The following is a 25,327-nucleotide window of genomic DNA, read 5'->3' on the forward strand; positions in this document are numbered from 1 at the left end:
AGATTACATCACTGTTTATAAGACTGACATGCATGAACACTAATCTTCAGTATGCTGTAAACCTTTCATAGTATATGGTTGAGGTGAGAATCGATTTGATTGTTTCGCTTGTTAAGGGACTGGTAGCATTTTAGAATGGGGTTTCTTCATCTGTGCCATGCTTTGTTCTCCTCATTGGTGTCAGCTTCATTGTTCCTTCACTTGTGTCATGCCTGAATCCCTGCTTGCCAAGTCAGATCACACCATTAAACTGATGAATGACAGTGGACATTCAAGAGCATACAAATACAAAACTTTTTTTGGGGGGGAGGGTGGGGGGGGGGATTTATTTATCCTTTTTTTCCCAGTAAATATTTCTATTTATTGGACTTTTGTCATTGTTTTTCAGTATTATTTTAACTGTGAATATTTCTGGTAATTGGTGTTTGTGTTTCACCTTGTTTAGATCACTATCTTTTTTTGTTTTTGTTTAATTTGCTTTTCTTTGTCTGTACCTGCCACTCAGTACATTGTATGTCACTGCCTTCTCTGTCTGGTCTTGATTGTAGCATGATTCTTTCTTCCTTTTTTTTGGTTTTTTTTTTGGTGCTGTTTCATTTCTGTATTTCCCTTCCATTTAGGCATGAATCATTTCCTGTTTTTAATTGAGAGGACATTGTGTTGTTGTTGTTTTTTCACCCCCCTTCAGCACTTGTTAGGCTCTCAGAGCCTGACTGGCTCAGTGGGTCTTTTTGGATGTCACTGTCAGGCATCTGCAACCCCTTCCTCCCTTTGTCTCCTCTTTTGAAAGAAACAAAGAGATGTGTTGTAACGTATATGAATCAGTGTGCACACTTTGACTCCTCCTTGAAACTGAAGCTATGCGGCTAGTAGGTGGTATGCACGTATCTATGATTGAAATGAAAGGAAGAGGAAAGGCAGTTTCCAATATAACCACAATAGCAGAATATGGAAGGTGAAAAAGTATCTTCATCTGCCACTTTTTTTTAGTCATCTGTAGATATTTGTATAGAAGAGCAAAAATATTTGTTCTCACATGACCTTCCAATCCATTTACAAACAAGGCTTCAAAAACAGATGTTGCTGAGTTTGGAATCAGAAACATTATGGTACAGTTAAAACTAATGAAGGAACAAAAGAGAGGCAAACTTGCTGAGTGATGCTCAGATTTGGCTTTCTGACACTGTAACAGAAAATTTTGAGTTTGAATCCAGAAGCACCTGGTGGGCGAAGAAAGATGATTTATTTCCATCTACCCATCACTGTATGTGGAGATATGCTGGTGCTTGAACCTTCTTCATGTTAATGCACATGCAGAAGATCAAAACACATTCTTTAAAACCCCTTGACTGCCATAAATGTATTACCTACCTGCATAGTGATGTCACTGATGACGTCATCAGAAAAAAGAAATAGCACTGGAAGGCTGAAAATTCACACAGTTCGTCCAGAGTGGTGTATCTCCAGACCATTTTTTTAAGGCTTATTGTTTTGGATAATGTTTTATGACCTGAAACACCACTTTATTCTGTTTTCCCCCTGGCACTGAAGGGGTTAAATTAATGATCTAGAATCAATATTTGAGGTAAAAGAATTTTTGAAAATGGAAAGGTTTATGGCTGACTTCATTGTATACAGGTAAAGAAAAACACCTACTTATAGAATTGAATCCATGTGGGAGATGACACTTACAAGTACAAAGTACCGGTAGGAAACTGCCATTTCTAGTAAGAGAATTTTGTAAGGGATATGGTTCTCAAAGCGGACCACTATAGCTGACGATAGCCCCTTTTACTGTTGTGGTCTGCTGGGCAATATGATTTGGTTTCTATGTCACCTTGTTTCTCTGAATTTAAGAAAGACATTAGAGGACACAGCTTTTGTTGTGAAAGAAAAACTGAAGATGTAACATAAAGACCATGAATAGTATACATAGTATACTTGTTGTACAAATACTATAAAAAGTATGTTTGTGTGTGTGTCAGAAAGGGGAGAAGGAAGGAAGCAAGAGGGCTTAAACATTCACAAGGTTCACTTCACTTTTCCATGATTCCACTCTGGGACCTGCAGGGCTTTCTTGATACACATATTTATCATTTTATTTTAATTACTTCATTTTCTTAGTGGTCCCCTGTTTCCAGATGTTATAGATATTTCCTTTCTTTTCATGTCTCATTTACCCCAGTCTCCTCCTGTATGATTCCTGATTCAGTGTATGTTTTGTCTTTTTTTGGTTTTCTTTTTTTTCTCTAATAATCATTTAAAGCATTTTACAATATACAGTGCATTTTTATAATTGATTTTGACAAATGGGAGGGCATGGACTCTTTTAGTTTGTGGATAACTCAGTTGCAAATTTGCATACCTGCATCTACTTGTAATTGATTGTCACAGGGTTAAGTATGTTAGTTCTCCCCCCATACCCCCCCCCCCCCCCATCCCCTTTATGTTTTTCCATTGAATATTTTAGAATCCATGCAGTTAACCATACAGTTATGTATTTGATAAATACGTAATTTCAGAAATTACATTTCTTCTGACAGTTGATTAAGTATTATTTTAAATTTGTAATCCCTACACACACACACGCACATGCACATGCACACACACATACCCCCCCCCCCCACCTCCCACATATATATATATCTATATATATATATCTATATATATATTGTATTGAATATATGCACTACATACATGTGTACATATGCATGTCCATCTAAAATCTCTTTGGTGGACAGTTAGTTTATTGACCAACACATACATACATGTTGATTTGGGATGTAGAAAAAAAATGTCCATGCCTGGCAGGGTTTAAACCATTAGCCTCACAGACCCTGTGGTGGAGGTCCTATGCATGAACAACTTGGCTGTCATGACAGCACTGGGAAACAGTAGGGTCCCCTTCCCTGATCATCTGCATTTTGTGTGCACATGAATGAATTCTTTTTGCATTTTGTTTTCTTTCTCCTTTGCCTTTACATTTTTATTTTTATGAATTTACGTACTCTCTTCCATTTTTGACTTCTACACACACACACACACATACACGTACACACACACACACACGCACACACATATGTACACACACACACACACGCGCACACACATGCACGCTTACATGCTTGCTCAGACACACTCTCACACATACACACTCACATAATATAGTGATTTCCTCTGAGGTTTGATGATGTTTGGAAAGTCAGAGTACAGGAGAAGTTTATCTTGCCGTTCCAGCCAGTTTGAAACAAAGAATATGAATACTTCTGAAACTCACTATTTATTTTTGTTATTTGAAGAAGATTAAAAAATGCACGTGGATGCATATATGTGGGTAATCAATATGTATATACCATTTTAGAATGTAGATGGTGCCTGCAAATTATTTTGCAGTAATGATGAAGACCAGATGTAAAGAACATTCTCTGTTTGTCTGGAATGATCAGGAAACAGTGTGGCATTACCTGTGCTGTAACCTTTTCAAATTATTGATTCTATTATGAGCAGTTAGATAAAGAGCAAGAGAAATGAACAGTTGTAAATGGAAATGTTAAGCGCAACAGCTGTGAATAAACCATGCACTATTTTGATTGCTATTAAGTTTTTTTAGTGGCAGTGTTCATGATCAGGATGACAGTGAAGAGAGTGATTTGATTTGGTATTCAAGGTATACTGAAATGCAAGTTGGCTGTAATGACAGTATTGATGACGGCAAAATATGTAGTTAATGTTGTGTGGGTTTGTGTGCATGTACAAATGTATGTGTGTGCGTGAGTGTGTGTGTGAGTGTGTGTGTGAGTGTGCATGTGTATGTGTTCTTTATTTAAGATATTTTTTCAGTGATATTACACATGTATATGTGTGCAAGTGTGTGCACATTTGTGTGTGCGTGTGGGTGTTAGTGTGTTTATGTGTGTGTGTGTGAGTGTGGGTGTGACTGTGTGTGTTCTTTCTTTGATTTTAATGTCTTTTCACTTCAATTGATATTAGATAATTTAGAAGTGTGAGCGTGTGTTAGTGTTAAGAGTGTGAAGCACAAACATGTTTTAGAAATATAGTTCTAAGAAATATTGTTTTTGTTTCAGTGGCTTGAAGATGACAAAGCAGATAAGAAGAAAACCAGAAACAAGCCCACATCAAACATCTCCTTGGGCAGTGTAAGTGTGCTGTTTATGGTTTTGTAATGATTACATTTCCATTATGTCTGTCCTTTTCTACTGGAGTAAAGCTATTTAGATTCAAGACTCAAAGCCTTTTATTTTGTCCTCAATAATTGATGATTAGTTTGTGGTAATATCAGTAATAACATTTGCAAGGTATGTGCTCAATTAATAACTGCATAGTTCTGATATTTGTTCTCTGTTGAAGTAGTACATGCATGCATAATATGGTACCCCCCTTTTCATTAGACCATACCCTCAGCTTCATGGTATGTTATTGTAAAAGTAATATGACTGTCCTGTCTGTTTGATTTCTTTTCTTTTTTTTCTTTTTTCTTTGTTGTTGTTTTTGTTGATATATTGAGTTTTGACTGAATAAATAAGAGAGAGAGAAAGAGAGGGGGGGTGGGATGGGGGGGCTTGGGGGTGGAGAACTGGTTTGAATTAATAATTATGTGCATGCTGTGTGCCTCACCTAGGTGACAGGGGAACAGAGAAATTACCCAAAGGGATTTGTTTATTTCTTAGATGGTTTACATCCTCAGAATAAATGGAACATGGGTAACAAAGTGTGTGTGTCTGTGTGTGTGTGTGTTTGTCTGTGTGTGCATGTGTGTGTGTGTGTGTGTGTTTGTACATGTGTGTGTGTGTTATAGAAAAAAAGACATGGGTGAGGGGTAAAAGTCACTGATTAGCCATGAGAGGTGTTCTTCAACACCCATATGCCATACATGTCTACCATTCTGGTAAAATTTGATGACTGTTCTGGATGTTATAGAGACAGATGGCGTCTAACATGTAAAAACAACAACAAAGAAACAAGTGCAATTCAAACAGTGTGTGCATGCGCATGTGTCTGTAACTGGCTACAGAAGAATTGGAGTCAGAGAAACAGTTTTTAATGGAAAAGACGGCCAGCTGACATCAGCAAATGTGTGAACCTGATGAAGAAGAGAGGAAACCCTCACTGGGAAACGCCCCCCACCTCACCCCCAATAAAATGAACACCACCAGGTCTTCAGGAAAGAATACAATGAACGGTGTTTACCAGGACATAAAAGGGAAAACATTATTTTGTGAACTCTTTGCAAGTGCAAATTATCCATCTATCATGGCGGCAGTGATGTTTGTCAACACATTGAATCCAAAAAAATAAGTAGTGTGATCCTGTACTGTTTGTTTCTGATGGTAAGATTATGGGGTAGGCATGTATGACGTGCCGAGATTCAGACTGGTGGGGGAAAACCATCCACCAGAATGATCCCCAGGCAACTCGAGAGTGTGGGTCCAGACAACTCTGATTACGGGCCTGTTAAACTGCGTGCACTGAATGGCAAGCTAAACATGTGGTACACGCTATAAGAAGGAATTTGTGTTGATGGTGTGGACAAGCACAAGGCATACACAAACATATGTGCACCCACACATACACACACATGCATCTACTCACACATATATGTATATACTGTTACACACACACACACATACATGCGCGCGCACACACACACACACACACACACACACACACACACACACACACACATCCCCTCCCTTCCTCTCCCCTCCTCTTCCCTCCCCTCCCTTCCACTCCCCACCCTTCCACTCCATGCCAAAAAAAGGTACAAGGGGTCAAAGAAACATGCCTTCACCATGTTTCAGGTGTTTTACCACTATCCTCATGTATGTGTTCCCTCAAGATCAGTTCCAGAAAGAAATTAATGTTGATGAAACGGTCTTCTTATGATATTTTCAATATATTTAGCTTTGTTTTAATTTTATGTGGACTGAGTTATTAATATGTTGGTGGATTGGTCTTCTTAACATTGTTTTAATATACCCTTTACAATTGTTTTGGGTACTCTTCAACTGATTTTAATGATTGACAGGTAATCAGCCTGATATGGCTCCTTTGTGATTGTCTGAGTCATTAGCAACATGGTTTGAAATGATTTCTCTCAGGTTCCCCCATCTTCATCATCATCCAGCCTTGCCTCCACTGAGAGCAGGGCCAGTGCCAAACCTATACCCTCTTCAGTGGCAGCAGCAGAGCCCAAACCTGCACAACCCCCGGCACCCAAACCCAAATCAAGTAGTGACGATTTGCTGGGACTGGGTAAGCTAGCTCAGAATTCTGTCCAATTAGATCATGTTCATGTTATGAATTGTCTGTTTTCCTTGTGTGCCCCAGAATGTGGGACAATTTTTCTACATTTGATAATGTTGAATGATGATGGGGGTGATGATGATGCTGCAGTTGGGGGGTCCGTTTAGCCTTGGGACCACTCGACAAGGCTGTATTGTCATAACGTATCCCAGCATCAGCCAGGTTGAGAGTTACAGACACCCGCAGTTTCAGTCAAGAAAATTGAGCTGTGCTCCCAGAGACGCATCCATGAAGTAGATGACCCTTGACTGTGTGGATCCAGTCATCCCATTTGAGCTGATGGCACACTCTACTTTTGTAGGAGCTGGCCACCACCGATTAGAATCAAACCTACATCCTCCCAGTCAGTCTGCTTCACTAACCCCTTTGCCACATTGACTGGTGTGGATTGTCTTTGTGGTCTTTGGAAATGGTGGGTGTGGGGGGTAGGGGGGTGGAGAGATGAGGGGAAGGGATGGATGGGGGAAATTTATTGCTGGATACGCAAAAATGAGTAATTAAAAAAGATAAAATGATAACATTGTTATTGACAGGAGAAAAATGAATGATTGAAAAAAAAAGAGAAAAAAATGTTGATTGACACAGGACAATTAAAAGTTTTTTATGGGACTGACACAGAAAAGAAGAGGATGATAATTACTATTTGTAGAAAAAGAAAAAAAATATGAGATTGGAACAATAGACCTCTCTTATTTTATCATAGTGATGTTTGTGGGATGAAAAAAAAAGACAACGAAGAAGTCATGTGCATATTATGCTGTTTGAGGTGAATTCATTGCTGAACAGATTCAGGCCATGATTTCGCAGCGGTATTGTCATAGATGCTTTGGTTTCACTATTTGTGGTTTGTGTCCATGAGACTGCATGTGTGTATTTGTGCACACATGTATCCCATTCTTTATTATTACAATTGTATGCATGCAAAAGTTCAGAAGGTTAGTATGAGACTGCATGTGTGTATTTGTGCACACATGTATCCCATTCTTTATTATTACAATTGTATGCATGCAAAAGTTCAGAAGGTTAGTATGAGACTGCATGTGTGTATTTGTGCACACATGTATCCCATTCTTTATTATTACAATTGTATGCATGCAAAAGTTCAGAAGGTTAGTATGCAAAAGTGCAGAGATTTATGTCTTTTGATGTATGAGGAGAAGAATCAGTGGCATCAAACAAACTAAAAAAAATATTTTCAGATAGAGTAGAATTGATTCTCTTCAAATCATTCACTTGGATATAAAATGTTCAAGTTTGGATTTTGTGTCTGTGGGTTGTTTTTTTTTTTTGCCACTTTGCTTCAAAGCCTTCATGTGTGCTCATGTGTGTTATACGTTTGTTTTTCTGTTGACCTCCCCTTCCCCTCCCCCCCCCCCCCCCCCCCAACCCTCCCCCCCAAAAAAAGAAAGATAATTATCAGCAGCTTTTAGGTTTGTTTGCTTTTCAGAGTTAGTACCACATATCCATTTTTTGTTGTTGTATTGCGGAGACCAGTTAGGAATATTGGAGATATTTGCTAGGTCTTTTTTTTTAATTCTGAGTGTGCAGTAATGCTTCAGAGGTTTTGTCACTGTTGTGTGGTCAACATTTTGCATTGAGGGCATTGAGATTGCAAGACAAATGGCAGAGTAAACAAATGTATATTTGAATGGATTAAATCAGCTTATGGTTATCATAAAAATGAATCTTCGTATAACGGGTGCAGTAGCAGAGTGGTTAAAACATTGGACTTTCAGTCTGAGGGTCCTGGGTTCGAATCTTTGTAACGGCGCTTGGTGGGTAAAGGGTGGAGATCTTTCCGATCTCCCAGGTCAATATATGTGCAGACCTGCTAGTGCCTGAACCCCCTTCAAGTGTATACGCAAACAGAAGATCAAATACACGTGTTAAAGATCCTGTAGTCCATGTCGACATTCGGTGGGTTATAGCAACAAGAATATACCCGTCATCCACACCCCTGAAAACAGTATGGCTGCCTACATTGTGGGGTAAAAACGGTTTTACACGTAAAAGCCCATTCATGTACATACGAGTGAACATGGGAGTCACAGCCCACGAACGAAGAAGAAGAAGAATCCTTGTACAAATTAAGATATTAGACGAACAAGTTTGTTGTGTAATAAAAAAAACGACAATATATTTTGGTCATTGTGTGAAGAATTGACAGTTACACAAGTATGAATTAAAAAAAAAAAATTCTTAAGATCTATTATAAGTGTGTTAAAAAATTTTTCACTGGAAAAGCGATGTCATTTGTGTGGCTTGACCGTCTTGATTTTATATGGAGCATTATTTTTTCTTCTGTTTTTTTTTTTTTTTTTTTTTTTTGTGATTGATCAGTGTTGTGGTTATTGATATTCCTTTGTTGATTTTTTCCCCCAATAGATTTTTCATTTAATGACACGTCAAGTGAGTGAAAAAATGTTTTTGTGGGCACAGCATGGGGACACTGAATGTTTCGGTTTTCTTTTCTTTTTTTCTTGGCTGTGGTTGTTTCTCCTTTTCTTTGTTTTACTTAAGTCTGATTTCATTGGGTACTTCTTCTTTTCAATCCTTTATTGGGTATTTTTCATTCATTGTTTTTAAAGAAAATAAAATTCTTGTCTTTTACCTTTTTTGGTAAATAACACAACTCCTTCTTTTGTTGGATTGACTTTGTGTTCTCGAATGCAATAATAATTGATACAATAAAGTTTACAGTAGTGGTGTGTGTGCGTCTAACAATAAATGCATGTATATTACTAAACTGTTTTATGTTTGTTTAAATAATAAATGTTAATTGGTAATTCTTCCATTGAATCAGCGGTACTGCATAATTTTACACATCAACAGATAACAAAAAGGACAAAAGGATGAAAAATAAGAATAAAACATGAATGGAAATCATTCTTTGCATATTCTCTCACAAATACAAGGATGGGGATATTCAGTTCACATATCTTGTCCACAACATACAAGAGGACGCATGTCACTAAACTTTATTGCCAGAATATTGGCTGAGAGAGATGAAGCACAGACAGTTTTGTGTAATGGCAGTATTGTAGTGAGTAAGTGATATTACTGCTTCAGAGTTTGCCTTACGATGGTTATCATTATGTTTATTACTATAACTTGAATCTTTCATGCTGTTTTGAGGTGCAAGTCAGTGCCATATTGTCGTTTATTATATACTTTTGTTTGTGCCATCAGAAATGTTTGAATGGAATGGCAGCATGCGTACACGTGCATGTGTTTGTGTGTGCATATGTGTGACTTTTATTTGTTCTGTTTTTGTAGTTGACAATGTGCAACTCCTGTAAAGAACTAAAGCAGCTATTAAAAAAAAGTGTCATGTGCCTGGGAGTTCTCCAAATTTGGCAGGAACGAGTGCTAACAATACATTCGCAGTCTACTTTTGTGTGTGTTCTTCAGTTTAATGTCTGTGCATGCAGTATGATGTTAGACCTCCCCCCCGCCCCCCACCCACCCCCACCCCCAAACCCTAAAATCTGTATGCAATGATGGGTTCAGTGGAAAGTGAGAGAGAGAATTGTGACTGCGTGTGCGTACATGAATGTCTGTGTATGATTGCTTGTGCATTCATGTTTGTCAAAGGAAAAAATATGGAACATGAGCAAAATGATAAGGAAAAAAACCCCAGAAAAGAAACCCCCCAAAGCCCAAGAAACAAAACAGAAAACCCAACCAAAAAAACAACAACAATAACAACAAAAGGCAACCAACATAACATCAACTATAACAGATGTATAAAAGGGCTGCACCACAAATCCACTACAATATCAGACAGAACTTATCTTAAAAATTGTCAGAATTGCAAACATGAGAAAATCAGGTAAGAATGCTTTTAAATGTTGGCATTCAAGTATTACATGTTCACTTGAAATAGGCTCTCCTCATAAGAAATTAGTGTTTGTTCTGAATTAATTTAGAGAAGCACTCATTTATGTGTCTGTATGTGAAAACATGATCAATTTCTAAAGTAAAATACATAAATTGTTTTTTTCTGTAGGAAGTGCAAATCCATTTCATAAAATATTTGCATGGAGTTCATTGTTTGTTGGAAAAGTTATCTATATTCTAAACCTTAAACTTTTGTTGTTGATGTTTTCCAACATGGAACTTAAACTTACTTTTTTTTAAAACTATTTTTGTTTTTCTTTTTTTCTTTTGTTTTTCTTTTTTTTTCTTTTTTTTTCTTTTTTACTTAAACAACTTTAAAAAAAACTTTAACAACTTTATGTTGTGAATAATCCTTACATGTATTTTAGATCTACTTGTAAACAACATAGAATAATGAGATGTTTGGTTCTCTCTTATATATTTTTAACAAGCAATGATTTTATATACTGGCAGACACCTCTTTCTTTTCTTTTCTTCCATTTTTTTTTTTTTTAAATACCTTCGTAATCTTGGCACCAATTGGGATTATTCTCTGCCCTCCCTCCCTCACTCTCTCTCTCTCACTGTGAGGGTCTTTCCTGTTTGTCTTTTTCATTTTCATTGTCTTTGTCTCCTATAAGTGTGTGTGTGTGTGTGTGTGTGTGTTGGTCTGTTGTTGTTCTTCATGTCCTCTCTCCCTCTCTGTCTGTCTCTCTTTCATTTCCTGTGGCCTTTCCCTGCATTTTTGCACCTCCCCCGCCCCTTCCCCCTGCCCCCCTCCTTTTTTTTTCTTTCACATGTGACTGGGCTGAAAAAATCCTCTTTGGAATGCAGTAACATGTGAAATTTGTTGTTGAACATATTTTATCTTTACTGTTTATGTGCCAGTATAATTATTGGATACTAGGATAGTAATTTAGTGTAATGAAAAGGCATTATGTTTTAGCTTTGATTTTTTCTTTTCCTTTTTATGGGTTAGTAGTATAGTTTAATGTGAAGGGTATATATTTTTTTTCTTGGGTTCTTTTTTCCATTTTTTGTTGGGAATAGTGGTTTTGTTGAATGAATTGGTTAAAACAAATTTTCTATCCCCCCCCCCATTTTTTTATTTTTTTATAAAATTAAAAAAGCCTCTTAATTTACTGCTCAACTTTTGCATTGTGGTTTCTTATCTGTAATGTTCTTTGGGGAAAGTTGGAAGGAAAGGTCATGTTTTGCATGTTGTCAAAATGATGTTTTGCTAACTGACAAGGTCTGTGTACTCACATATTCTTATTCTTCCTGTCAGCCTTCTTGACAGTTTCAGTTTTCTTTGCTTTCCTTCCTTTTTCTCATTCTCTCTTTATTGTTCAAAATTGTGTGTTTGTGTGTGTGTGTGTGTGTGTGTGCGTGTGTGTGTGCGTTCGTGCATGCGTGTGCGTGCATGTGTGAACCCCCCCCCTCACCTTATCTCAGTTATTTTTCCGGCAATTGTGACCAGTGTGTGTGTGTGTGTGTGTGGGGGGGGGGGGGGGGGGGATGATGGGTGTGTGCATGTACTTGATGTCTTTGTTGTGAAAGTTATGTCAGTCATGTATTCTGATCACAGCTGTTGTACTGATAATTGTGACCAGCTTCAAGATGTTCCCATGCACAGTAGTGGAATTGAAACATTAAAAAAAAAAAAAAAATCTCATGAAACTTAAAAGCATTGACTTATTTCAGACACATCTGAATTGGCCATACTCATGATACTGTCACTAAAATTAGAATTTTTAATTTCAGACGAAGTCTCCCAGTTTTTGTTTTCATGATCAGAAAAAATATTAAGGATGTTTGAATATAGATTAATACCTGTTTACCTATCATATTCGTTCTATAAATCAATTGTTTACGGAATTTTCTATCCAGTGTTAATATTTATAAGATTAAGAGAGAGAGAGAGAGGAGAGAGAGAGAGATCTTGAGTTATTATTTCTTGGGTTTTTTTTTATTCTTTTTTTTATGTTTATATCAATCTGCATGTGCTTAGTGGTGTCTGCAGTACCCATATTTTTAACTTATGGGCATCTGATGCGTGCATCGTGTTGGTCTTATTTCTGTACATTGTCAGAAAAACATTACTTTCTCATGGAAATGAAATTAATGAGTTAGTAGTTTAGAGGTAGTTGCATCTGTTTCTGCGCACATTTAGTTTGAATGATTTCATGTATGTTTGTGATTGTGTGCATTTATACTGTACTTAAAGATAAATAAATAGATATAAAGTGTGACCACATGTGAAATATTTATGACATTAGTTGATGCTGTATTTAACTTGTATAGAAGAACATACTACTTTGTGTATGACATGTCTGAGCATTAGGTAAACAGTTAACTTGAAAATAAAACTTAAACATTGTTAAAAAAAAAATTTAAAAAAATAAAAAACAACAACAAACAGACTGGCAAAACAAAAACATGAAAATCAATAATAGATGCAACACTGATATATAAAACAAAACCACAACAATAACAAAAGAAATTTCAGAAACACCAATAAAGAGGATCAAAGAATTTTACTAGTAGTATAAAGGTATATTGCCTGTTGTCATGCAGAGAAATGAGTAACATACTGGAAAGAAACATTCATAAGTGCTTCAGTTCAACTATAAAACTTCATAATTGGACTCCTCACATTTTGGTCTGATTTGCAGACTATTATCAAATTCATTACGGACTAAATATTGTATTTGTTTCAGTGATTTGGCAGTTAAGCATATAATTTTTTGATTGTGATTTGATGAAGCCTTACCTGCACAAAAGTGTCATCACAAGTCACTTTGAACATTGATCTTGATGTTATTGACTTTTTACATTCCTTGTTAGTTGTTTTTGTTGTTGTTGCATTAACAACTTCTTTTTTTTTTTGAAGTTCATAAAGTAATTTTCTTTAATTGCACTGAAATATTTATTTGAAATGTTCAACTTTGATTCCACCATCTATCTACCCATTTTCTCCCAACTCACCATTCACCCCCCTCCACTCCTACCATTTATAAGACAATATTCAAATGTGAAAATTAATACTTTAACAAACTGTCTACAATCACCAGCATGTGTGATGGGACATTAACCAAAGTTTCACTCCACACTATTATTTCCTTATGACCAGAGAAAGTGTGTTTGGTTGGGCAAGAAAACAGCAACCCATTCATTATTCATTATAGAAGCATGCAAGCACTCACACACAAACACACATCACACACACACATCACACTTACACACACGCAAGCACGCACACACATGCACACACACACACACACACACACGCACGCACACACAGATACACATACACACACACACACATTTTCTCTCACTATTTCTCTCTCTTTGCCACATTGCATGCATGCATACGCTCACACATACAGAAATGTATGCACAGACATACTCCACATGCTTTTTATGATTTCACAAGCCCTTCATACACCAGTTCAAGGACTTAAATAATTACTCATGGTATATGATGAATAAGCCAACATTTTGTTCTCACATTCATTCTGCATGTTATATGCCATCTAAGCAGTAAATACATAGATGCTTAGTAAATACATAGATATAGATAACCAGAAGTAATTATTTTACTTTTGAAAGTAATGACCCAATTGAATGTACAGTGAAAGTATCTCAAGAAGGAGACAAAGACGATGTGTATTGTGAAGGCTTTGGATTGTATGGGTGATTTTTCTATCTGAATATGATATTATTCCATATTTGGAGGGGAGGAGGGGAATCATCCCTTTTGCGATAGGGAAGAGAGTGTGATATGCAATTCCAGTTTGCCATTCAGTTGGCCTGATGTTTGTGAGAGAAAATATATGCATTTAATGTTTTGTAAAGGCTTAGGATTGTTTGTGGGATTTTCCTTCTGTACGTGGAAGAATTATATTATGGGGAAGGGGGATGAAAGGGGGGAGGGAGCAAAAAGACATTTTTATTTAAACCTGATCGAGAAAAGAACATTAGGTGCGTTTCCAGTCTTCAGTCAGGTTGGTCAGTTGTTTGTGGAAGGACTCCAGAAAAGACTAAACTGCAACACCAGAGGATCTCATTTGTGACATGTTGTTATACTAGGTGTGTGTGTGTGTGTGTTTTTGTGTGTGTGTGTGTGAAGAAACGGAGGTACCCCAGAGTGGCGGGGGAGGAGGGGGTGGGCAGGGAGGTGACCTACTGGCTGACATCTTCGGAGGGTCCCAGACAGCACCAGCCACCCAGGGTGGGGCTGGTCAGCAGAATTTCATGACCGCACAGCAGGTGAGCAAAACCTGTGTGGGTTAGAGTTGATGACAATAATAATGATAATGATAATAATAATTATTATCATTATTATTAGTAGTAGTATTAGTAGTAGTATCATTATACATGCATATAGAGAGCTTTCCGACCTCTCAAAGTGCTTTTCAGCAACACATCAGTCAGACACAAAGCACACAAAGTTACCTGCAGGTTGGGGAATTTTCTGCCTCTCTGTATGTTTGGTGTATATGTTATATTCTGGCACCAACAACAAGAAATTGCTGAAACCGTCAATAGTCTCATGAGAGTTATATAGTCAATGCAAAAATTTGCTAAAACCATTGATAGTCTAATGATAAACTTATATTGAGCTGTGCTAAAATTCAATGCTAGAGTCAATAGTTTCATGAGAAAAGTTACGTAGAGCAATACTAGAAATTGCTACAACAGTCAACAGTCTCAAGATTGAAGAATGACATTAAATTCACAAAGCAAAGAGAGAAGAAATGCTGACAACCTATGCCTTGCTTGGTTCCAGAATGGTTCATCTGAACCCAACCTGTTTGAGAGTGGAGGGGACAGCCAGGGGGAGAAGAAGTCGGCCAAGGACTCCATCATGGCCCTGTATGGCAGTGGTGGGGGCCAGCAGCAGATGTTTGGAGTGCCAGGTAAGACACAGGGGGAGAGAGTTTGTGTGATGACAGGGGCATGCTGGCATGTTTGTGCAGTTTGGTGCCAGGGTGTGTGTGTGTGTGTGTGTGATTGTGTCACACGTGTGTGTGTGTGTGTGTGTGTGTGATTGTGTCACACGTGTGTGTGTGTGTGTGTGTGTGTGTGTGTGTGTGGGTTTGTGCTGCAACTAATATGTTGTGGACAGTATTTAAATTTTTTTCCTCTCTGTGTACACTTTGAGGCAGGCAATTTATGGACAAGATAACAGTAGCTCCAAATATTTACATATTAAAATTTCTTGAAAAAAAATTTGGAAAGTGAAAAATAGTTATATTTTTTAAAAGTTTGGAATGCATTTGGGTTGTAGAATCGGTTTATGTGTTTGTATGTTTGTTTTTGTTGCATGGTGAAATAATTGCAGTTTCTTTTTTGTTTTTCCTTGTATTGTTCTAACTTAGGGGTCCAGTGACTTGAAAAAAAAAAAAGGCACTGAACTCCCCCATTAGCCCCTATCACATAGGTTTTGAAACTAATGACAGTAAAGTATCGAAGTGTCGAAGTGTTAGAAGTGTCTCTTTTTGTGCATGTGACCCAGTGATTGTAATTTACTTCCAGTCAGGTACTTTAGCTTGGAGGGACTGAGAATGCTGGAAGGATGGGGTAGGGGGGCTGGACATTTTTTTCTTTGTCTCTCTCTCTCTCTAGGGTAAAGAAAACCAGTCCTAGTATTGTCTTGATTTTTTTATTTTTTTATTTTTTTTTTTATGTACCGGATTTTGTGGGAAGTACGGTTAAGATTTCCTTTCATGTTTGAGTTGATTTGACAGTTGTTTTTCCTTTGTCTTAAAAATTTGTTTGATGCATTTTTATGATTCCAGAAAAATTGTTTTGGTTCTGATATTGCTGAAGATGTGTGGTCTGTGAAACAGGTGGAAAGAAGGTGCATGTCTTAGGGATAGACGGGGATGTAAAAAAACAAACTGCAGCTAAACTAAAGATTAATTCTCTGTCCCATCCTGCCCCTTCTCTCCTCTCTTTGTGTCCCAATCTCTGTCTCTGTCTCTGTGTCTGTCTGTCTGTCTCTCTCTTTTTAGGGTATTTGTTTACATGTATGCACTGTTGTTTGTATTTGTGCACACACTTCTGTTCTGCACTTGGCACTAACCACCATCTGTTATATTTTTTACGCAGGTTATTATTTTGGTCAGTATACAATAGCAAGTGAGTAGCTCACAATATATTGATGCTGTTCATAGGACTGTTGTGCTGCAATGCCTGCTTCTGTAACCATTGTTCTTCACAGTTTTCACTCCATACTTCTTGTACACACACACACACACACACACACACACACACACATATATATATATATATATATATATATATATATATATATATATCTGTGTGTGTGTGTGTGTGTGTGTATTGTCATATTTCATGGTTGCCAGGTCATATCCAGATCTAACCAACAGATATTGTTTCTGATGCTGCCATTGTAAAACAACCATGGCCTGTGCCATAGTCAATAATTGCTTGGAAACCTGTCATAGTCACTTCACTGGTTGCTTTGTCCTATGAACAGAGATGAATAATCACCAGCATTTTGGTGCCTTTTGCTGCTGGGTGTAGCAATAGGAGAAAACTAATGTTTCATGCTTCATCCTAAAACGGTGAGACAGAATGTCGTCTGCAGTTGTGGCTGAAGGGAGTCTCTCATCATTTTGCTGAAGACTCACAACTTTTCTGCATGAAGATTTTCATTTATGAATGCTTTTTTGTATGGTTGATGTGTCATTTGAGAGTAATGGTCTATTACCTTGACAAGTGTATTCATTTTCTTTGATTAAATGGATCTGTTCCACCATCCACCTCCTCTATGCCCCCTGATGTGTGGTGGAACTGTGTGTTCGTTATGATGTTCTCATGTGAATGCAATAGCCAAGGAACTATATTTGGATGCTTAATCAGAGGTGCACACCTTTCAGTTATGCTGTAAGATTTTGGATAGGTTAAACACACACACACACACACACACACACACACACACACACAAGATGCACATGCAAAGGACAAGCCTCCACTCACACAGGCATCCAGACTGCGCATTCTCACATTTTTCAACCACAGGCAGATAGTTCAAAATTAATCTACAGAAGTTTTTTCCTCAACAGGCATGATTGTTTGTTTCATTTTATTTATCTTTTTTTTTCTATGCTGTTTTTGAAAGAATAACTTTCAATAAATGGCTGAGAACAAAAGCTTGATATCTAAGATGTGACAGTTATTCTTCTGTTGACGTGTCTTTAATTAATACAAAACAAAGCCCATTGTATAATCTGATGAGAATTAATTCCAGGAAGATGTTTTGTGTGCACCTGTCAAATGATCAGTATAAGGACAGGCCTATAATTAAAAAAAAAAAGTTTTCTGGGTCTGTTACAATGTACCATTTATTTACCAATGTGCTACCTGAATCAGTAGCACAAGTAGCATTTACTTGTGTGCATTGTACATGGAGAGAGTCACTTCTCTTTATTGTTGTTTATTCTCCTGGCCTTGTTGTTCATTCATTTCCAGTCAAATATCCATGTGTTTGTTCTGTATTGTCTGTATATTCTGTGGAACATAATGGAGTCTCCCGTCAGACTGACGGATGAGTAGGCAGGCAGGCTTACCTGTTGGTGTGTGTCCTCATATGGGAGAAGAGGCTGATTCTGGATACACAGCACTTCCCACAGGGTGTTGCAAGTGAAAACGTCTCCAGAAGTTGAGCCCTGCTTCCTTCCCTCACGCTTCTCCTTAATGGCCAGCATTCTCTTGTTTTCAAATGTCTTTATGCCACTTGAGCACAGCATCCTCCAGTGAGAGTGGTCAAGGGCTTCAGTTTCCCAGGAAGTGATGTCTATGTCACAGGCTTTGAGGTTTGTCTTCAAGGTGTCCTTGAAGCGCTTGCAGGGTCTTCCACATTCATGGTGGCCTTCCTTCAGCTGGACATACAAGAGCATCTTCGGGATCCTGCTGTCTGTCATGCAGACAGCGCGTCCTGTCCAGTATGTGGAACATATTCAGGACTAAAAGGCGATGCCAGACTTGAATAAAAGCTCATTTTTGTTTTCACAATTCTCTCATTGCTGCTGTGTGTTCATATCAAATGATCAGTTATAGGACATGCCAGGAACTTCCTTTCTTGAGGAAGTGTCTGGGTTTGTTCCTTTGTACCTTTTATTTACCTGTAACATAAGCAGCATTGACTTGAAGTTGTGTACCTTGTAAATGGAGAGAGTTACTTCTCTTCATTGTATAATTCAGGAAGGTATGCCATGCACAGTTGGTATCGTCAGTAAATTTCATGGAATGTTTTTGTTTAGTAATTTTATTCAGTACTGTACTTTGTTCCTCGACCAGTGATCATGCTGAAACATTGTAATTGGAAATGTCGTTTTCTTTATCTGCCCAGAGGATGAAGGAATTTAGGGAACAGGTTGTCCTCATGCAGGTTAATGCCATATCATATCTTAAACATCATTCCATCATTGTACATAGCTATATGTACTTACACAGATCTCAAATGCATCAATATCATATTTTGTAATGTTGCAACCCAGCATTGTACATTACAATTTGTGCTGACACATTTCTCAAACTGTACTCTTTGTGAGAGATGGCACTACCACTTTAATATGTTTCATGTTTTTTGTTTGTTGTTTTTAGACATATGTATGTGTAATATTCGCTTGTTTTATTTTCTATTTATGATAACATATTATTATTTTCATTTACTAATTTGTTGAAATCCAAACCATGGAAACTAGGAGTTACTGCAAGATATAATCAGATACACTGATCATATCACCAAGGAATAAGTGTGCCAAACCATCACATTGGACCATACAAAGATTTGCTGTCATCAGATTAGACAAGAAAATGACATTGGTATGGCAACAAGATCAAAAAACAATCTGCCAAGGAACTGCTGAGGGAGGGACATAAACAGGAAGACCGAAAACAACAACATTGGACTCGCAACATTGGAGAATGGAAGGGAAAACAATTTGAAGAGACCCAGGCTTTGACACACAACTGACAGACCTAAAGGAATCTTGTGAACAGAACTTGTTCCTCAATGCAGTGCCCTAATGACTTCACAGAGTTAATTGGGGGAAGAAGAAGAAGAATTTGTAGTGAGACTTATTCTGTTACATATGTATTTTTGCTGGTTTGGATTTAGCATACAGACAGATTCAGTAGCAGCTGGCAGTAAAATAAAATCAATTCATGTTGCTTATGGCTATAAAGCTCTTACTGTTTGTAGCTTCACCAGCCAACTGACTATAGCTTTGTAATATTTTATTGTCAGCATGGGCACAGATTGATTTATTAATTGTGTACAAGCAGAACTTTGTTAAAAAAAAAAGTGTTTTGACTGATTTACAAGTCTTGTTTAACAAGGATACTGTACAAATTGCTTAAGAAATTATGTCCATATAGAATTGCTAAATAAAGAATTGAAGTAAGTTTGTTGTTGACTAATGTTTCCCTAGTTGTTGAACAGTGTATAGCTGGGATCATGGCATCTTCCTCAGCAGATATCTTGTAGAACCGTTTTGTGTGGAAAGGAGAAGAATTCTATATAGATGCTTGTATTAGGACATTGATATTTGAGTGTAGAATTGTTATTGTGGGTTAACTATTTGCACACATAAAACATTAACAAACGAGCATTTATTGTGTATTAATTAACATGCACATATATTAATTAACATGCACATATACTAATGTTTGCAGTGGGGGAGGATTCATTGTATGTAATCAGATGTATTTGCATGCTCCAGCATCGAAGACATTTGCATGTGTTCAAGAACACAATCACCAATCCACACATTTTCCTTCCTGTAGCCTGCTTATTTGTATATGTAGTTGTTTATTAATTTTATGTATATTGTGTGACCCAGTATGCTGCTAACAAGTGTCTTTGAGCTTTTGACCATTTTGCTTTTTGCTGTCCATGCAATTAGGAACTGATATGACTCCAAATGGCGACATGATACCTCCAAACTCTGGCTTCGTGGCATCCCCCTTTGTTTCAATGATGGCAAGCAACCAAGGATTGCCAGCCTTTGATGGTTCTCACATGGCTCCCAGCCCTGGGATGATGACCCTAAACACTGGAATGATAAATGCCTTCTCTGGAATCGACTGTGGACTGGCAGGTCCCAATACTGGAATGATGACCACAAACACAGGAGTCCGCCCAGAAATGATGAGTGCAAATTTGGGCACAAACATGGCTGTAAGCTCCAGTTTCCAGTCTCCGATGTCAGGGAACACAGCGATGGTAACGCGTGCCAACGCAGTCTCCAAAACAGCCATGTTCTCCATGCAGTCTGGGATGAGCCAGCAGCCAAAATTGCCTCAGAGTGTGGGAATGAATAAAACCACTGGAATCACTCAAAGTGCAGCACTGACAACTGAACGGGCGGTGTTGTCCAGCAATACAAGGTCAGTGGCATCCCACTTGAGAGGAATGCCCACGATAAGGACTGAGGGAGCTGGAGCCATGACAAACCCTGGTATGTGCACAGGGGGCGACTTCTACCAGCCATGTCTGCCAAATATGTATTACTATCCCATGGCAGGTAACCCAACTTTTCTTTGCAAGCTGTTCTGCTTTGGGGACACCATGGGTTGCCTCTCCTCTGCATGTGGGAAGTCTTGTCCTGGTCTGGCCACAGAAATTTTGCATGGTGCATGTCTGGGAATGTTAAGGGGATTTAGGGACCCCTTTATTCTTGTTTTGTTTTGTTTTGTTTTGATTGATCTTGACTTTATTTGAAGATTGTTCATCTTTTACCCTGTCATTAAGTTTCTGGTGTTCTTTTCTTTCTTTTTTAGTTAATGATGATATTTGATGAGAAAAGGGTTGGGTTTTTTTTATCTTGTTTGTAACTATTTGCTCTTTCTGTCTGTCATCAGTGATTTGAAGTACATCAATATGATATTCTAAACGCACAAATTTATCAACAGGCGTAAAAGAACTTGCACAAAAAGGAATTTTCCTCCACAAGAAAGACCAGTTTGTTAAACATATGTTGCTGTGTGTGTGTTTAGTTAACTGGTTGGTTGTTTTGTTTTAAATAAACACAACCCATTAGATGCCTCTCAGAAAGTAAATTTCTCAGAAGGTGAAATGCCAGGCTGTTCTTAAGGGCATATTTGGACCACTTGTTTAAATTCGCAGAAATTCTTGATGTCAGCTACAAAAGAATCTACAAAAAGAATCTATAGCTAAAAGGGGTGCTCACAGGTTGGAAAACATAGTGTGGTGTCATATACTGTACCATGTCAAACTAGGCCTATCGGTTTGCTCTGCTTGGCCAAATTTCGCACGGCTAACAGTGAAAAGACGAGCCGTCTTGCCCGGTCCGCTCTTAGCCAATCAAATGCCTCTAAAAGCTATAAGCGCTGAATCATTCCTTTGGCCAAGGCTCTCCATGCCATCTTGTCAGGTTTACGCTCTGTCTCGTCTTACGCTTTTTTTTGGCTATTAAGCGTATTCATTTGGCCTTACTTTGCTGCATGCGGCTTGTCTGTATTGTATTCTTACATTCTGTGTACTCGATTTGACTCGGCCCCCTCGATTCGTTCATTTTTCTCTACCTCTAAGTCGATCCTGTCTTTCCTTTCTCTGTTGGGGGTCGGTCGCTGGGTGCCTAAGTGCGGGTACCATGCCTCATATGCCATTCCACGAAGGCAGGGATTATGAGGCTGGGATTGAGACTCGCCAAGAGACTCTCCCAGGCCCGGAGCTCATGATTCCTCCCGATACAGACCGCGGCGATGCGTCTTTAGATGCTGATCGCGGAGGTGACTCTCGTACCAGTAAAATGGTCATGAAGGGGACCGGGTGGAAAGGGGTACGAGCGTCGCCTCCCGAGGTGTCCCAGCGCGAGGCAGGGAGAGGGGGGAGTGGCAAGTCCTCTCTTGGTGGTGGGGACTCGCAGCTAGGCGCGAACTCCCAAGGGGAGGCCGCGCCCGGCTGTTACCCGGGTCCCCACTCGGAGATGGCCCTCAGGGGCCCCATTGCTGTTCCCCCTCCTCCCTTCTCTGTTGACCCCCCTCCCCCACCTCCTTCTGGGGGGAGAAAAATTTGGTTCCGGGGGGGACCTCTACTTTGCCCACCCCGGGCCAAGCCACCCCAATCTCCCCACGGGAAGGGATTCGGGGGCGCGTGGCAACCTGCTCTGCAGGTCTTTCCGCTATCCGGCTGGTCTCCCCTGCTGGCGGAGGCCCAAGCGTGTCAGGCGGTTCCAGGCAGTCAGCCCACTTGTCTTCAGGCGGGACTGACACCCAAGTCGGACCTGACCTCCCTCCAACTTGGCCAGTTTTTCCCTTCATGGAGGTCAAGGCGCCAGTGACCCTTGGGGTTGGGGTCACAGGATGGCTGGTGCCCACGGGTGGTTACCTCCATTCTACCCGTACTGGGGCGCACCTATGGTGCACGCTGGGTTGCCGGGAGGACCAGGGGCCAACCCCTTGTCCGCTCCCCACAGCACATCTCACAGGGTGACACACACAGCCCCGACAAGTGGGATCGACTTCTTGTCGGTCAGGTCGAGCTCCTCGACCAATATTGCCACTCAGTCCACAAATCAGTCCTCTGTCAACCCACAGGTTACCTCCACGGTCACAACGGCCTCCTTGTCAGGATTGACAGCTGCCGAGGGGCCCCTCTCGGCCCAGGGGAGCCTGCAGTTCCCACCTACCCAGCCCTCGGTCCTGCAGGGAGATGAGTGGGTGTTTGTCCCCTCACAGCACTCATGGGTCCCTCTTGCATCCAGGGATGCCCTCTCTGAGAAGGTGTGGCACCCACCATCCCAAGCATGGTTGGACCTACGGTCCACATGCTTCCCACCTGCTTCAGGCGTCAAGGACATAACAGCTGCGGCCATAGTCCCTGCTCGGGATAGTCCCAGCTCATCCCGCTGGGCTGACTACAGCTTACAGGATGCCCCAGTGGGTACATCCACTTGGGATGGCACCCAGCAGGGGATGGACTGTGAACAAGAGTGGGAGCCCCTGTCTTCAGATGAGGACGAACAAGCAGATGAGCACTCTTTGCCCCCATCCCAGGGGGACAGATTGAGCCCGCACCTCCCTAGGGACCAACCTGAACCAGACTTGGACTTTGCCAAGCTCGAACTGACCCTCCCCAATAATGTCACGCATGCTGAATCAGTCCCTCAGGCTACTTTGTTACCCTTGACCCTCCTTAGGCCATGTGACTCTAACTCCAGAACCACAAGGCGACTCAGAGTGCCAGAAATTGTGCAGGAATGGCTTAATAAGCCAGCCCGCACTGTCAGGGGTGCTGCTTCCATCCCTCCTCCAGGCAGGGAGTCCCTCTCTGCCCCGGGCGCTTTTTCCCCGGGCAAGTTCCTTAAAGATTCCTCCAAGGGAGGGGTGTGGTCCTGGTACACACAGGACCACCCTGCCTACAGGGAAGCAGAGCCCTCTGCACAGGACAGGATGTTGGTCTCACAGCGCACCACCTTCCCCACTTCCGGTCCATCCCAGCACAGCAGCACTCCCTCTTCGGCCAGTATGCGCCCCATTTTGTCAGCCACAGGGCAGAGACAAACAGGGAGGTGGCCTCATATTTAGCCCACACCTCCCAGGGGTGCCAGGGTTCTATGCCACCAGAGCCCCTCCATATACCACGTCACCTTAGTCAAAGCGGTGAGCACAGAATCGGCGGCAGAGGAATAAACCACCTCATGTCTGTCCAAGCCAACGGGCCATGCCCAAGGCCAGAAGGCAGCACCCCCAATGACTGGGCCCCGATTCAGCACCGCCAGTCATTCAGCCCCTCCAAGTAGGAAACTTGTCCCGGCATGCACTTCAGTGGCGTGCTCTGGGACTCAACGACTGGATTGTATCGGTGCTAGAGTCGGAGTACATGCTGCCTTGGGCGGAGGACCGCCCCCCTCTAAGATCCACTCCTCCTCCTTATGTGCCCAGCTTGACGGAGCAGGAGAGCGTCTTAGAGAAAGAGATATCCCACCTACTCCTCTTAGGGGCGATATCTCAACTCTCGGACCCGGGCCCCGGTTTTTACGGCCGGTTGTTCGTGATTCCAAAGGTCTCGGGAGGGTGGAGACCAGTCTTGGACTTGTCCCCCCTCAACTCATTCCCCTGGGCAGGGTTCTCAAGCGCTCTCTTCAGAGGGCACTGAGGTTACAGTGGTCCCAGAGCACTCAGCCATGGGATACCCAGATATGTCTGGGCGAGTGGTTCCTCGAGGTGACATCAGAGTGGTTAATCATCCCTCTTTGGACACGGGGTGCCCATAGCCCCACCTACTCTTCAGGTGGCACTCTTCACAGACGCCCCCTCCCTGGGCTGGGGAGCCCACATGGACTCACTCCATGCAGCAGGGACTTGGTCCCCGGAGGAGCGCCTATGCCACATCAATGTTCTGGAACTGGAGGCAGTTCGCAGGGCTCTCCTGCACTTCATGGGGGAGGCCACTGGCAAGACCATCCGCTTGTTCACGGACAATACGACGGTCGCATGTTACGTGAACAAAGGGCTGGGGGGGGGAGAGGGGAGGGGAGTGCACTCCGCAGACCTCTCCCTGCAGACCAAGGCTCTCCTCCGTTGGTGCCACAGCAAGGGCATTGCACTTTCAGTGAGACAAATAGCAGGAAAAGCCAACATCTTGGCAGATGCTCTCAGCAGGTCCAAGAGTGTCATCCACACAGAGTGGACCCTGGACAAGGACACCCTTCAGGGTGTGTGGGAACGGTGGTTTCAGCCGATGGTGGACCTTTTTGCCACAAAGTTCAACAAGAGACTTCCCACTTATGTCTCTCCGGTCACCGACCCAGAAGTGTGGGCAGTGGATGCTCTCTCTCTAGACTGGAGCAGTCTGATTGCCTACGCGTTTCCTCCCTTTCCAATTCTGTCCAAGGTGATATGGAAAGCCAGATTGGAACGCCTGCAGCTGATGCCGAAATGGCCAGCCCAGCCCTGGTTTCCGGACCTTCAGTCCCTGACACATGTTCCACCCCTGGAACTCGAAACTAAATCTCATCTGCTGAGGCAGCCTCGTTCGGGCATTCCTCATTCCAATCCTCAACCGCTCCACCTGCATGCGTGGCTGCTGTGCGGTCGGAACTGTCAGCATCACCATTGAAGT

General features: G+C 40.8%; 1 protein-coding gene across 1 annotated transcript in view; it reads left to right on the forward strand.

Annotated features, from left to right (window-relative positions):
* LOC143280325 (uncharacterized) overlaps positions 1-25,327 on the forward strand; it is an 86,291-nt gene that overhangs the window by 24,461 nt on the left and 36,503 nt on the right. The window contains exons 5-11 of the mRNA XM_076584960.1: positions 4,086-4,157; positions 6,120-6,273; positions 8,710-8,733; positions 14,336-14,475; positions 14,996-15,125; positions 16,321-16,332; positions 20,145-20,935. Coding sequence (XP_076441075.1) covers positions 4,086-4,157; positions 6,120-6,273; positions 8,710-8,733; positions 14,336-14,475; positions 14,996-15,125; positions 16,321-16,332; positions 20,145-20,935 — 1,323 coding nt within the window. The remainder of the gene's footprint in view (positions 1-4,085; positions 4,158-6,119; positions 6,274-8,709; positions 8,734-14,335; positions 14,476-14,995; positions 15,126-16,320; positions 16,333-20,144; positions 20,936-25,327) is intronic.

This window comes from Babylonia areolata, chromosome 3 (genome assembly GCF_041734735.1).
Source record: "Babylonia areolata isolate BAREFJ2019XMU chromosome 3, ASM4173473v1, whole genome shotgun sequence".
Taxonomy (NCBI): domain Eukaryota; kingdom Metazoa; phylum Mollusca; class Gastropoda; order Neogastropoda; family Buccinidae; genus Babylonia; species Babylonia areolata.